General features: G+C 43.8%; 1 protein-coding gene across 1 annotated transcript; it reads right to left on the bottom strand.

Annotated features, from left to right (window-relative positions):
• Positions 1-1,137: 1,137 nt before the first annotated feature.
• LOC150061877 (cytochrome P450 4A10-like) lies at positions 1,138-11,632 on the bottom strand. The gene is made up of 13 exons (XM_090334915.1): positions 11,397-11,632; positions 10,253-10,394; positions 9,597-9,641; positions 8,751-8,878; positions 7,693-7,817; positions 7,172-7,326; positions 6,642-6,748; positions 6,365-6,555; positions 6,153-6,286; positions 4,925-4,989; positions 4,702-4,778; positions 2,098-2,271; positions 1,138-1,773 (listed from the first exon to the last, which is right to left on the bottom strand). The coding sequence occupies exons 1-12, from the start codon at positions 11,583-11,585 to the stop codon at positions 2,103-2,105; spliced, it is 1,527 nt and encodes a 508-aa protein (XP_090191041.1). The 5' UTR covers positions 11,586-11,632; the 3' UTR covers positions 1,138-1,773; positions 2,098-2,102.
• Between the last annotated feature and the right edge of the window lie 2,195 nt (positions 11,633-13,827).

Consider the following 13,827-nt stretch of genomic DNA (forward strand, 5'->3'; position numbering starts at 1 on the left):
TCTATGGCCCTTGATGAACATTCTGTCCATGACATTTCCAGGTCATACTTCTGTTCCAATAATGCTCTCCTCTCTACTTGGTGAAGCATGGAGGGTCCTCTCCTGGTTCTCTTCAAAAGAAGACTGAAATATCCCAGTGACCTAAGGAGTCCCACAGTCCAGGAGCCCAGTAATGTGATGCTGGCTATAGGCATCCAAGCAGAGAAAGCAACTTCTAGGAAAGAGAACATGGCAAATCCCCGGGTCCTGGCATTAAGGACCACTGTTAATGGCATCCAGGACCCTCAGCTAGGAAGGGTTTGTGATATCAAGGAAACGTATGCTCAGAAAGTGAAGCAAGGCCTGGTTTAGAAAGGCTACTGGAAGCAAGGACACCAGCCTAGAGAATGTGGTGTGTTATACAGGGGCAGGGAGCAGGCCACAAGTTCCAGGATGAGATGCACCAGCACCCAAAGCTCCCAAGGTTTTGGCAGGGTTGATGAGGTCCTTCATCTTTCTGAGTACCTGAACAACAAATCAGGGAAATTTCCTGGGACTGTCCTGGAGGAAAGGAATTGCTTATAATTGCACATCCTCTCCTACAGGCCAGACCTACTTGTCTATCTAGACTCCTCTCTGCTGTTGTTAAACATCTGTCTACTCCATAAGCTTCCTGAGGAACTTACAGACCCTAAGAGTGAGCAAGGCTGACAGGCAACTGTGTCAGAACAGGTTGAGCTCTCTTGACATGCCTCATCAGGGTTGTGGTGAGCAGGGATCCCAAAGCCCTTTGGGCCAGACCAGGCCCAAAGGCTGCTCTGTCTGCCCACAACCTATTCTAGAGTGAGAAATGGTGGTTCAAAAGCCATACTGGTCCTTGAATAGAACAGAGGCCTGCTCTCTTTCCCTGACAGATGACAGCATCTACATTTGAGTTTCCAGAAAAGAACCTTTGTGAAATTTGGTTTCATGGGAGCCCCAGGAGCTGGCAGGTTATTTCAGGCAAAGCTGGGCTCCTGACCACAGGGTAGACATTGCCTCATTCTCCTCCTTAGAAGGGACTTATACCCTCTGTCTCTCCAGTTCTTTGCCGGCTGTCTCTTTTCCCTTTATCTCCTTCCAAAGAAAGTCAGGCACAATATGAAACACTGGGAACTTTATTGTGAACAGTAGAAAAGTTCGACCTGAGAGAGTCAGAGACCATTCAGAAGAGATTAGATGGATAGACCAGGTGACAGGGCTATACTAAGCTGTATAATCAGCTTTTCTCTACCTCCTAACATGGATGCTCATGAATATGTCACTCAATATGTCAAAAGGAACTCTTAAGTTTTGATTAAAAATGAATATTGAGATGGAGAAATTATCCTGTTACCTAATGGATGTAATGTAATTAGAAAAGGGAAGGAAATGAAAAGATACAGAGAGAAAAGGGTTTTTTCTTCTAAGTTTTTCTTATTTTTCTAAATAAGGTCTTGTATTTTGTTTGGGATTGACTTAGGGGCCACATTTGGCTTTCCTGTTGCGGTGACAGTCTCAATAACTTTTTGCTTAGACTGGGCTAGAACTGTTTATAGGCATGTATCACTCTCCTAGGGGTGGAGAAGGAGACAGAGATTTGAAAAGATCTAGCTTTAAACAAGGAAGGAAAAGTTAATTCCAAGGAATACAAAAAGTACAGCTCTACACTGGCATGTGAAGAAGGGTTACGTTATAGAGTTTCCAGAAACTTGGCCAGTTTAATCAGCTTGGTTTTCTCTCAGCAATAGGATTTCAGATATCTGAGCTACAAAACTGTAAGAAAGAACTGTTATTTCATACCACTAAGGCTGTGGTAGTTCACTACAGCAGCAATATAAAATCATATAGAGGAAAATAAGAAGACAGAAATGGAAAAGACCTTCCAGGGGATAAGGAGAAGGCAGGCCAGTGGTCATACGAATATCCTCAAATGCAGGCAGGTAGAAGACAGGTATGCAGACAAACAGATAGGGAGCCCCTAGTAAAAGGTGGGAGAGGAAAACAGAAAGGTAGGTGTACAGGACGTGGCAGACAGACTGGGACTAGAAACAGGTGGCAGGAAGACAAAATGGGAAGCTGGACTGTTCTTGTTCCTACCTGCCTCAGTGGAGCTTCTTGAGATGCAGGTAAATCCCATTCTTGGACTTCAGCACGAGTCTTGGTAATAGGTTGGGGACCCTGCTGGGATCTGGTCGCAACTCAAAGCGGAGCAGCGTCAGGGCCACTGCCACCTTCAGCTCATTCATGGCAAAGATCTTCCCAATGCAGTTCCTGGGCCAGGAAGAGAAAGTGAAACGGGAAATGGCTCAGGCTACATTCTGAGACTGGGCAGGCACTGGGCCCTGACTTCCAGTCCAGACCAGGGCTTTCTGGGCCCTCCCTCATGGACAAAGCTTCACCCTTCTTTACAGGTCACACAGATTTCTACCTCAGACATTGATCTATGTTTTCCTGACTTTGACAAAGCTTCCCAGGCTTCCAGGGCTATGCTACCTTTGCTCCTGATGGTAGAGGTGTGAAACCTCTGTTAGGACAAGGCCAGCACAGAATACAGTCCCTTGAATTTAAAGCTAACTACTGGTTACTTGACTAACCAAGAACTGAGCTCCTCATAGGGCAATCGTGTCAACAAGAATCCTCCTAGAGAGGGAGATAGGTTGGAAACCTTCAAGCTACAGCTTCTGCTGTTTTTCTCTCAGTGGTCAGGCTCCAGAACCCCTTTACTTTCTCAGTGTATAGTGTCTGAAACCTTCTAGATTTGCCCTATAATTGTCCTTCTTTGCCATCTTCAGTTTCATTTTCTCCCTGATTTCCTCTCTCCCCAAGTCTCTTCCCTCACCAACCATCAGGTAGGACAATGTCTGTTTTCCCAGTTGAATCCCCCTTCTCTATGGGTTGTCTGTCCTCTACTTCCTGTCTCAACCCCACTTCCCACCTCAGCTCAGGTCTGAGGTTGAGGTCACTGAGAATATCCTCTCCCCTCCCCACCTCTGCCCACACATCCTAAAGGCTCAGGCCAAAGACCAGCTAGCCCCATCCTTCTGCTACTTGCCTCTGCCACTCTGAGCTCTTCAGGCCCATCAGTGCTTTCTGAAAAGATGAGCCATACTTAAGGCCTGGATTGTACTAGAAACATGGAACTTCCCACAAACTGCTAAATGCATGATTACTGGGTAAGAGTGAAGAAAGAAATGAGGCCTGTCTTAAGTGTGGGTATTTGTCTCTGCACACTATCTTTCATCTTTGTGCTCCCATGACCTAGCACAGGATCTGACTCAGAAGCTGGTTTAATAAATTCTTGTGTATTTGTATCATTCATTTCGCTTTTTCTTAAAGTAAATTGAATTGATGTAACAATAAGCATAGATAAAAATACAATAAAAGCAGAAATCAGTTCTGATTTAAGGATTGAGCTGTCTAATAATTTCTTGTCCATGCAGGTTTGATTATTGCTGGTATAGGAAGGACTCCTCAATTCACCATTTGAAGAATGTATAGAAATATGGCCTCAGAAAGACTTGGTCCTCCTAACACCTGTCAAGTTGCTAGTGAGTTGTGTCTCATTGGATGATTTCTGCATCTTTTTAAATTTTGTCAGTTACTGGACTTGAACACTGGGCCTGGGCATTGTTCTTGAGCTCTTCAGCTCAAGGCTACCGCCCTAACCCTGGAACCATAACACCACTTCTAGTTTTCTGGTGGTTAATTGGAGATCAGAGTCTCAGGGACCTTAGTGCACAGGCTGGCTTTGAACTGTGATCTTCAGATCTCTGCCTCCTGAGTAGCTAGGATGACAAGCATGAGCCACCACATCCGGATGAATTTCTGCATCTTTTGATGAGTTTTCAGGGTAGTGATTTTAGGGTATCCTTTCCAGCTCAATAGTTCTTTCAAGTGTGCTTTATATTTTACATATCAGGAATAATTTGAATGATAAATGTTATATTCAAAGTGTATTTTCTCTCAAAGGCAGGTAATTTAACTGTTCCCACTTTTAATGCTTTTTGGCCTGAAGCTGGATCATAGGAAATCGAAGTGTAACCTCAATGTATATAGACTTTCTTTCACCTGTCAAGGTTAGACAACTGGAAGTATTGTAAAGAGCCTGCAAGCATCACTATACAGTCAAAATCTGGGCTAGAAGAGACTATAAAGGTGGAGATGAGGCACATTGGTGTAAAACACTCTTAGGTTCATGATAAGCATTCAGAAAAGAAACCCAGGGAAATGAAACCCTTGCTTCAGTGGTTCTAGGATTGAGAATTAACCAGAGTAGGTGGTGGGTTGGGCTGAAAATGTGTGGAAAGAGAGACGTATTTCTTATAAGAATACTGGCAGTTGAAAAGCACAATAATTGAAATTATAAATTTAGGAGGGAATTCTTTTCTCTTGGAAAAGAACTTGTAAAGCCCTACATTAAAGTGCAGGAAAAAGGAGAACACTCAAATGTGGAGTATCCACTAGCACTGGAATTGGAGCGGCCATTGAGAAAGGCATCAAATCAATGGTGCCATAGTCTGCCCTGAACTGCCACCTTTTTGTTGCATACAAATATATCCAAGTGATTCTTGGCCACAAACAGCAACAAGCAGAGGCGAGTCTGAAGATGTCATATGTGAATTAGGAAGTGGAAGCATCAAGACTCTATTATGAGTTCCACCCCCACCTTCATTCCCCCATTACTTCACAAAGATGCCTCACCTTGATCCTCCTGAGAAGGGCAGGAATGAATGGCTGTGTCGGACAGAATCTGGTGCAAACCGGAAAGGGTCAAACACCTGCAGAGGGAGCAGCACAGCCAGGAAAGGTGGGGGTCATGTCCTGGTTCTCAGCCCATAATGGGGAATGACATAGAGGTGGGAGCAGGAGAAGATCTGAGTCCTGAGAGACCTCCCCTTCCCCTCTCCTTCCAGGGTCCTCATACCTCTGGGTTTGGCCACACCTTCGGGTTGTGATGAAGGCCGTAAAAGGAGAGCATGACTTGGACTCCTGTGGGATAGAGGAGACAGAGAAGACTTTTTACACCAAAGGGAGCATGCTGTGGTCCTTCAGCCAGAGTATACATAGACATAAGGTCTGGGTGCCACAAATCATCATTTTGAAAAGGATCATTCAGGTATCAGAGAGGAAGGTAGGTTCAGCAAAGACCAAGAAGGAGAAAACGAGGATCCAAGAGAGATGAGCAGAAGAATGAAGAAAGAATTGAATCTTGTTTTTGATGTAAATCAGATAAAAGCATATGTCTCTTTATTAATGATTTCCACTAAGAAGTATATATTAATTCTTTCAGACCTTCCACCAGCATTATAAGGAAGTCCTTCTTTATCGTTCCAGTTTTTCATATGAAGAAACATTTCAGAGAGAAATTGCTTATGGTGTCCCAGGTAGGATTTAGATGTAATGAGGTATAAGTCAAAGGGTCATTTCCTGCCATTATAAGGGCTTCATATCCAATCAGCAACTGTTCTCTGCATTAACCTGAGGGCTCCGCAGAGACTACACCATCTATGGCCCATGATATGAAGTTCATTGACTTTTTTCCTTTGTCCTGACCCTAGGAAGAATCACATCCCTCTTGCTCCTGTCTGATTCTCTATATCTCAGCAAATAGAACGGGCTAAAGTCATGAGATCATCCCCACAGGTGAGGATCACTCAGTATAGATCCCCCAAACAGAGTTATATCCTGTTTATGCATCTATATAGATAGTTCTTTTCATTGTAAATCAAAATTTAATAATATCAAATAAGAAAAAGAGCTTCACAATGAGGATACACGAGGAACAGGATGGCCAAGAATTCTGTTGTATTGACATCTAGATAGGTCCTGAGGATTTAGAATCATAGGAAGTCACTGCCTCTGAAGTTGGATAAACTGATGCATTGTAAGAGCATGATTCTCAGGAAAGAATGATAGCCAAAGAATAAGAGAACCTTACAATGCTAGTCACAGGGAATAAAAGAAGTGGAAGAAACCTTATAGATCATTTACTCATGTCTCATGTTGGAAAATGTACTTTAAATATAAGAAGTATGTATTTCCTGACAAGTTAATGGAGACCTGGAGAGTTTCCTAACTAGTGAGGAACACGTGGATTTCTGATTCTCCCCGTTCCCTAGGAGACTAAATGAATGAGTCTAGGAAGCTCAAACCTTCAGGTAGGGAGCGGCCATCAGGGAAGGTGATAGGTTTGCTTAGCGTTCTGACAACAGCTGGAACTGGTGGATAGAGTCTCATGGCCTCCTTGATACACATGGTGGTGTAGGGTATCTGGTCCAGATGTTCCCTGAAATGAAGTCAGCCCTTAGAGGCCTGAGAAGACTAAAGGGGCACGACTTTCTCACTTGCTGGAGCTCTCACTCACCAGGTGACAGAGGCTCCATCTCCCAGGAGGCCCTGTACCTCCTCCCTGCACTTCTGCTGGTGCTCAGGGTGTGTGGCTAGAGTATACAAGATCCAGGAGAGGCCACTGGCTGTGGTGTCATGACCCTTGAACATGAACGTGTCCACTTCAGCACGCAGGTCCTTGTCAGACAAGCCGCTTCCATTCTCCATCTGAAAACAGCCAGAGCAAGACAACAGGCTTTGTCCCTTGTTCTGGGCTTTTGAGCAAGACCTGAGGCATCAGCCCATACACTCACTCTGGCAAACAGGAGAACGTCCAGAAAATCCAATCGTCTCTTCTTCTTCAGCTTCTCCAGCTCTGTCTCATTCTGTAGTTCAATCTTCCTCCGCTTAATCACTTGATCTGTGTAAGGACAGCAGTTAGCGGACAGGCCCGAAGCTACAGCAAGTCCTAATAGGCCCAAAGGACCCCTGCTTCAACCTGAGTGTCTGTACACCTCGGGAGGCTCACAGGAATTAGTGTTCATTTATGTGGGCATGGTTGAGGGTCCCTCACCATCTGATGTGGGTGAATCCTTCCTTCACAAGCTCAGCCCATGGAGGCTCTGCTTGATCTGCTGGTTTGGGTCTGATTCAACATTAAAATACTGGCACAGGTAGCCCCTTGCACAATCCTAGACTTCCAAACATCTAGTCCAAACACTAGATATCTGCAAGAATAGGTGTCAGGTGCTGAAGTGGTACCACTGAGCTGCCCCAGTGTGAGAGGTGGTGGGACAGTTTCATCAGTGCCTTGTAAAGAGGGAGACAAAGGGATAGACAGAACCTGTGTGCTCATGGGCGATTTGGCAAGCCTCGTGGTTTGTGCGACCTTTAGTGGACAGACTGTACATGGTGTCATTCTGGTGAAAGATATTCCTCACACGAGAATGAAACAGGTCATTCAGATCCCCAATGGCCTTGATGAATGTCTGGAATTTCCTGAGAAACATGATACAGAATATGTTAGATTGTAAAAGGAGTTCTGATTCCAAGTACAAAGACTATGCAGAGATTTCCCCAACGTGAAGACAGGCGATACTGAGACACAGTAAGTTTGCTTTTATGATCTTTGCAACTTTTGGACCTTTACAGGATTGTCAAAAACACACAGGTGATAGGGAATCCACAGTGCTTGGTTGGAATCGGGGGTTAGGTCCATAGTTAGAATTTGGTCTAGGCCTGGGTCAGAAGCCAGGATCTTGTTTGTTATGGAGATGCGCACCTAAGTTGGCCCTCTTGTCTTTCAGGAGAATCCACAGCAGTTAGTAAGATCAAGGACCCTGTAGCTCTGCGGTTGTTACTGACCTGTCCAGCTGGACATTGCCCTGGTAGCTGAAGGCGCATTTCATGATGGTGTCCAGTGTCATCAAAGAGATGTGTTGGAAGATCTCCACAGAGGAGTCTTTGCCACTGAGTTTCTCCCATTTGTCCTGTGGTTAGAGAGGACACTGACTTTTCAATTTTCCACAGATAACTCCATGTTATATTAGGCTCTTTCTCCATCTCTAGATATCCTCTTTTAAGTCTAGCACTTAAGTGAGGAGACACACTGCAAATTTACGTAAATTAAATGACACTGGTATTCTTACAAATTATTTCAGAATGTAGCACAGTGTTTACAAGGAGTTAAGGTAATACGCTTTTAATTTGACAACTTTCTTTTTCCTTTTTTTTAAGAAATAAAAAGGAGGAGGACATACTAGTATTTTGAATTGTGAGACTGATAAGACTGCCATTGAGGAAGGCAGATATGTCAAGACAAAAACCATGCGGTCACTACAATGACTTCTAATTTGTCAGACAGGCATCAGGACTTTGATTTCTGTTTATGCCTCAAGAATTTGTTAAGAATAATTAGGTCAGAATTCAGAGCCCTGGTGAGAGGCGATGGGGTGGCAGGTTTGGCTATTAGAAGGTAGACTTGGAGTTCATTTTACTGCTTGGGCCATTGAAGTCCATGCAGAAGACCAGGCTTCAGGCTCAACATGGACTGGGAAGCTTCCTGGGAAGTCTGCTCTTCCCCTCACAGTGCCAGGGTCCCAGCCATTCAGGTTTATATAGTTCTATTATCTGGCTAGGTTGATTTCTCCAGTCCACTGTGCCTTAACAACCTGGATGTGGGAAATAGGGCCTGGAAACATTGTGATGCTCTTTGCCTTGATAATGAAGAAAATGACCCAGTGACTGGGTCCTTCTGTCCTTTGTTTGAGAAACCTATTCTCAAATTTTTGCTTGAGAGTATTATTGTGAGACACATATTTGAAAATGGATTCTACAAGTGTTTGATAGGTGTGGGCGAGGGGAGTGGGAAGTATGGGGGCAGGGGGAGAGACAGAGACAGACAGACAGACAGACAGACTCACCAGCATCACCCTGACTGAGTTGGCCGTAGTTTCCACGTAGGGCTTCAGGATGTCATAATGGAAGGCTGGGGTCAGCATGCGCCGGTGCTGGAACCATGTCTGCCCATTTAACAAGAGCAAACCATAGCCTGGGCCAGAGATGGGTATGTTGAGATGGAACTAATTTGGGAGGAACCATAGGGTGGCCACTGGGGAACCTGACCCTAAAGAAAGTGTAGTTGTTTAGACAATGGAACGTGAATTTCCTGGATGGGTTGGAATACCTGATGGGACTAGAATAGCTGTGAGGTAAAAAGTTTAAGAAGAGTTGAGGGTATGCCAGGCACCAGTGGATCACGCCTGTAATCCTAGCTAATCAAGAGGCTGAGATCTGAGGATCATGATTCAAAGCCAGCCAGGTCACAAAGGTCCATGAGACTCTTATCTCCAATCAACCATCAGAAAAGTGGAAGTGGTGCTGTGGCGCAAAGTGGTAGAGAGTTAGCCTTGAGCTAAAGACCTCAGGGATAGTGCCCAAACCCAGAGTTCACACCTCTCAACTGACAATTAAAAAAAAAAGTAGAGTCGGGAGCAGGTCAAGGTAGGCTAGAAATCAATGTCAGAATGTTTTGGAAAAGTGAGCAGAAGCTGAGCTTCAGTAGGGCTCATTCTGGCATCTGAAAGGCATGAGGATCTGGGTAGGAAAAGACAACATAGGATGATATAGAGATTGTTCATAAACAGTGGTGGCTTTGTCACCTGCTGTTCTCTGTGAACTAGAGAAACACGTGGACAGACTAAGTGAAGACTAACACTGTGGAAGCCTAGCTTTTGAGTAGACTGAATTCCTAATTTAGATGTACATACCAAGCCAGGGAGCCAGGGATCTGTAGGCAATATCAGCCTTTGGATCTGGAAAGGAAGGAAAGGCTTAGCAGAAATCAGAACAATTAATGCAATTCTGAAGCACCTGGGATGGAGATCATGAGCTGCGGAGATTTCTGCTAACTCTGCTAGTGGCTCATCTCATGCTGTTATCTATTGCCTCCCATCCTCTTCTGGCTGAGGTAGGTAGGCCCCATGTGTCAGTAACTGGACATTCTCGGGACTGAGTTGGTGAGTTGGCAAAAAACATAAGCCATATTCTCAAAGCAAAGAATAATCAAGGGTCTTGATTATTTTTTCATCCCCTTACAGTGGGTGATGATGGCTTAATCATTATCTGACCATTAGAGAGTTCCAAACTAAATCAGTATGGATGTGTGGTTTGTGTCTTTCAGATGTGGGACAACTTACATAACAGATCACGTCAAGTTGAATACAAAACTAAGAAAATAAGTGTTAAATTTATTTGGCTCCACACAGCTCTTGACTATATCTCATATGATTGCCCACGTGCTGATGGCCACCTGTGAAATGGTAGGAGGAGCATGTAGGGGGATGGCTGAAATCTCTCACTTACAGAATCTGACAACCCAGGCTCATGTACTAAAGAAGGAGAAGCTGTTAGATTGTGCACTTACCTGATCTCCCCAGGATCACCTTCAGGTAGTCAGGGTCATAGACAATAAGGAAAGCCTTGCTTCCCCAGAACCAGCGAGGAATAGCACTTGGAAATTTCTCTACACATTCTAAAATATACCGTAGTTCCATGTCCTCTTGAACCTGTCACCAAAGGAAATAGAGACAAGTGAAAACTTCTGTTTAGTGTTAGTCTTGAGCTGGAATGAAGGCAGGACAAGCACAAGGACATGAGTTTCTTTGTCTGTCTCCTCTTAAGCCTGGGCAGTGCACAATCCCTTGAAGGGCATCTTTCCATGCAGCCATACTTAGCTCAATGTCCTAACTCTAGGGCTGACAGATGCTGCCCATGCCCAACTCTCAGGCTGCTCCTTGTCTTGCCTCCTGGATAATTCTACACATCTCTGCCAGCTCATGTGTTTGGCATTGGGGTACAGAAAGAGCATGACACATTGTTCCAAAGAGTTGGATGTAAAGGGAAGAGCAAGGAGCTGAAGAGACCTTGATGGACAGCACATGTGTAGCATGTCTCTGTGTCCTGCAGTTATCCTCTTTGCATGTGCACATGGTCTTGAGAATCTCAGTCTATAAATCCCTTATTCTGGAAATTCCTTCAGTCTAGTGCCAACCTAGCACATCAGTCCTTTCCTCTGACATCATCCACCCACCTGTCCCAGCAGGATGAGTTTTTGTCCCTGCAATAGCTGCTGAGAGTCTTTTCTGTTGGCTTCTTACCATGAACCCACAGGACATTTCATACTAATGCCCCTGTAAGCTCTAGGTTTGAGAAACAATAGCCCTTCGGGCGGAGATCCAGCTGAAAGCTTGTTATTTGAGAAGTGAGGGGGGCTGGCAGGGAATGAAGAAACTCAAGAATGATCAATCACAGCCTGCAAAGTACAATGTTGTGAGGACAGAGTACAGATCTTCATAGCAGAGGTATGCAGCAGAACTGAATGAAGAGCAAGACAAGCTCTTTTTGAGCAAGTAAGCTCTTTATTTCTGGGAAGAAAGCTGCCTGAGCAGAATGCTGGGTGTTCCCTGAGCTGCATGTTGGTAACACTGCTGGCTTTGCCTTGTAGCTTGTTGATCCATGACAGAGTCCAGGCCTCCACCCCTCCAATATCCCTTCTCTCTCCTTCCTACCTTGTCCCCAGAGAGCCAGTGGGATGGTGGGCTTTGGAACTGCTGGAAGGCTTTGAGCAGCCATTGCCTTTGCAGGTAGAACTGGACTGCCTTGAACAGCAGCAGAAGCAGGACGAGCAAGGAGGTGGCTTGGAGGAGCCCTGAGATACTCGCTGGGAATATGCTGTGGCTCAGTGTAGAGTCACTCATGGTGCAGAGGCTTCAAATCACCAGACTGCCTTAGACTCTCTGGGCTCTTAAACTGTCTGCCTTGGTTCTGGGAAATTGCTCCACCCACCTGTGGGAGGGAGAAAGCTTGAAGGCATAGCTTGCCCTCAGAGTCCAGAGTCTGTTTACCTCGAAGAGAAATCCTTGTCACCTCATGACTGCTGGCCTTTACCACATGTATTTTCTTATACTCATTTATTCATTTGTCTGTTTATGTGTTTTTTTCTTGCCCTGGATTTCCTCCTTCTCCTCTTTTTTGCCTCTTCCTCGTTGCTTTTTTTCTCTTTTTTGTATATGTTTGTCTCTTTCTCTCTCTATATATAATACATGGCTTTTTAAACTCATTATCTTGAACTTCTACCAACTGAGTTTTTACTTTAGCCATAAACTTGTTTTTTTAATTGAAAATGATTTTACCAATATTTTTATTCATATGCACTATAAGGATACAGTGTGATATTTCAACACAAGGACACAGTGTGCACTGATTGCATCTGTACATCTCCTTTGTCATTGTAATATATTACAAACATTTTGTATTTAGGAACTATCAAACAAGATTATCACACAAAAGCTGACATGTCATGAATTTACTTAGATTTGAATGGAGTGTTTGAAATTAAAATTATAAACTATTTAAAATAAAGGGCGTGAAGAACTCTTATGACAAAGTAGTTTATAGATGTAGTGGGCCTTATCCTAGAGTTCATAGCTTATTTATTTCCTTCTGTGAGGAGTTTCTTGAGTTTGCCCATTAAGTCCAGCATCTGTGCATTCTCTTCTCAATTGTTAAAGCCAGAAGATGGCCAATAATCAGTTATGATTGGAGTGTAGAGTTTCTAAACATCACTTCCTATGATGTCACAAGGAAGTTCATGCTTTGTGGGGTTTGATTGGTTATAAATGTCTTACACTGCTTCCCTCCACACCTTTTCTCTCTTTATTCTCTTCAGAAAGTTGTACAAAGGGAGCCAGGAGCTGATAGCTCATGCCTGTAATCCTAGCTATTCAGGAAACTGAGATCTGAGGATCACAGTTCAAAGCCAGCCAAGGCAGGAATGTCCATGAGACTCTCATCTCCAATTAATGACTAGGAAACCAGAAGTAGAGCTGTGACCCAAGGTGGCAGAGTGCTAACCTTGAACAAAAGGACTCAGGGACAGTTCCCAGATTCAGAGTTCAAGACCTATGACCAGCAAAAAGAAAAAACAAAAAGGTATACAAAGGGGTTTCAACTTAACGTGCCCATGCCCAGTTATATATACAATACATGTTGATTGGTGTCACCCCTTCACCGTTAGCCCTCAAAATATACTCTTTCATCATCTGTTACCCTGTTTCCTAGTTCTGTTTTCATGTACAGAAATGGAGCAGCAGCACTCTCTTTCTTTGAAAGGACACCATTCCTCTTTCAGTTCATCTGCCCCATCACCTGAATCAAAATATGTTTCAGCTTCCTGGTGTTCATTCTGTTAAACTTCTGTTTTAATTACTTAGAGAAGTCATTCTCACATTGCTTCCTAAAGTGTTCAGCTGCCTCCAGAAAGGACCTAGTATCATTGGGTGGAGTTGACCATGTCTCTCAGGTTGGACTTTCACAGGGAAAGTCTGAGGTTCAGATTATTGATCATCTCTCATCCTTGTGACGATCAATAATTTCTGTGTTTTCAAAGAATGGATTAAGGCCATTCTCCATATTTATGATTAGTAACAGCCTGACTGGACCCTATTGAGGCTGAGACCAGCCTCAATTATACCATTATACCATAACTTGTGTTCCTGGGTCTACCATCTCCTGGGTCTCCTCTGGTCACCACAGTGTTCCACTTCAGCTCTCCATTGGGGTTGATTTGTTTTAAGTATTGTTTTTGTTTTGTATTTGTTAGTATTTTGTATTTGTTTGTATTTGTTTAAGTATTATTTTTCTTCTTTTTCTGTGTCATAGATTTTTGGATAGTTGAGGATACATCATGGACTGTGTTCTCTCTACCATATGGCAGCAGTATAGATTATCTGGCAACTCTGAAAATTGGGCTCAGGGTCTCTAAAGGCTACAGCTTCTTTACATACAAATACTTCAGGTATTTATAAGTTTAGTGCTAACTTCTGGGATCCTCCAGCTTACTCATTTTCTATTGTGCGAAGTTTAGGTTTGATATCAGATAGGATATGTGATGATTGATGCTATTTTCTCCATTTTCTTCTTTATAAAGATATACACTTG

Source organism: Megascapheus bottae, chromosome 6, assembly GCF_031878675.1.
Source record: "Megascapheus bottae isolate mThoBot1 chromosome 6, mThoBot2.hap1, whole genome shotgun sequence".
NCBI classification, from domain to species: domain Eukaryota; kingdom Metazoa; phylum Chordata; class Mammalia; order Rodentia; family Geomyidae; genus Megascapheus; species Megascapheus bottae.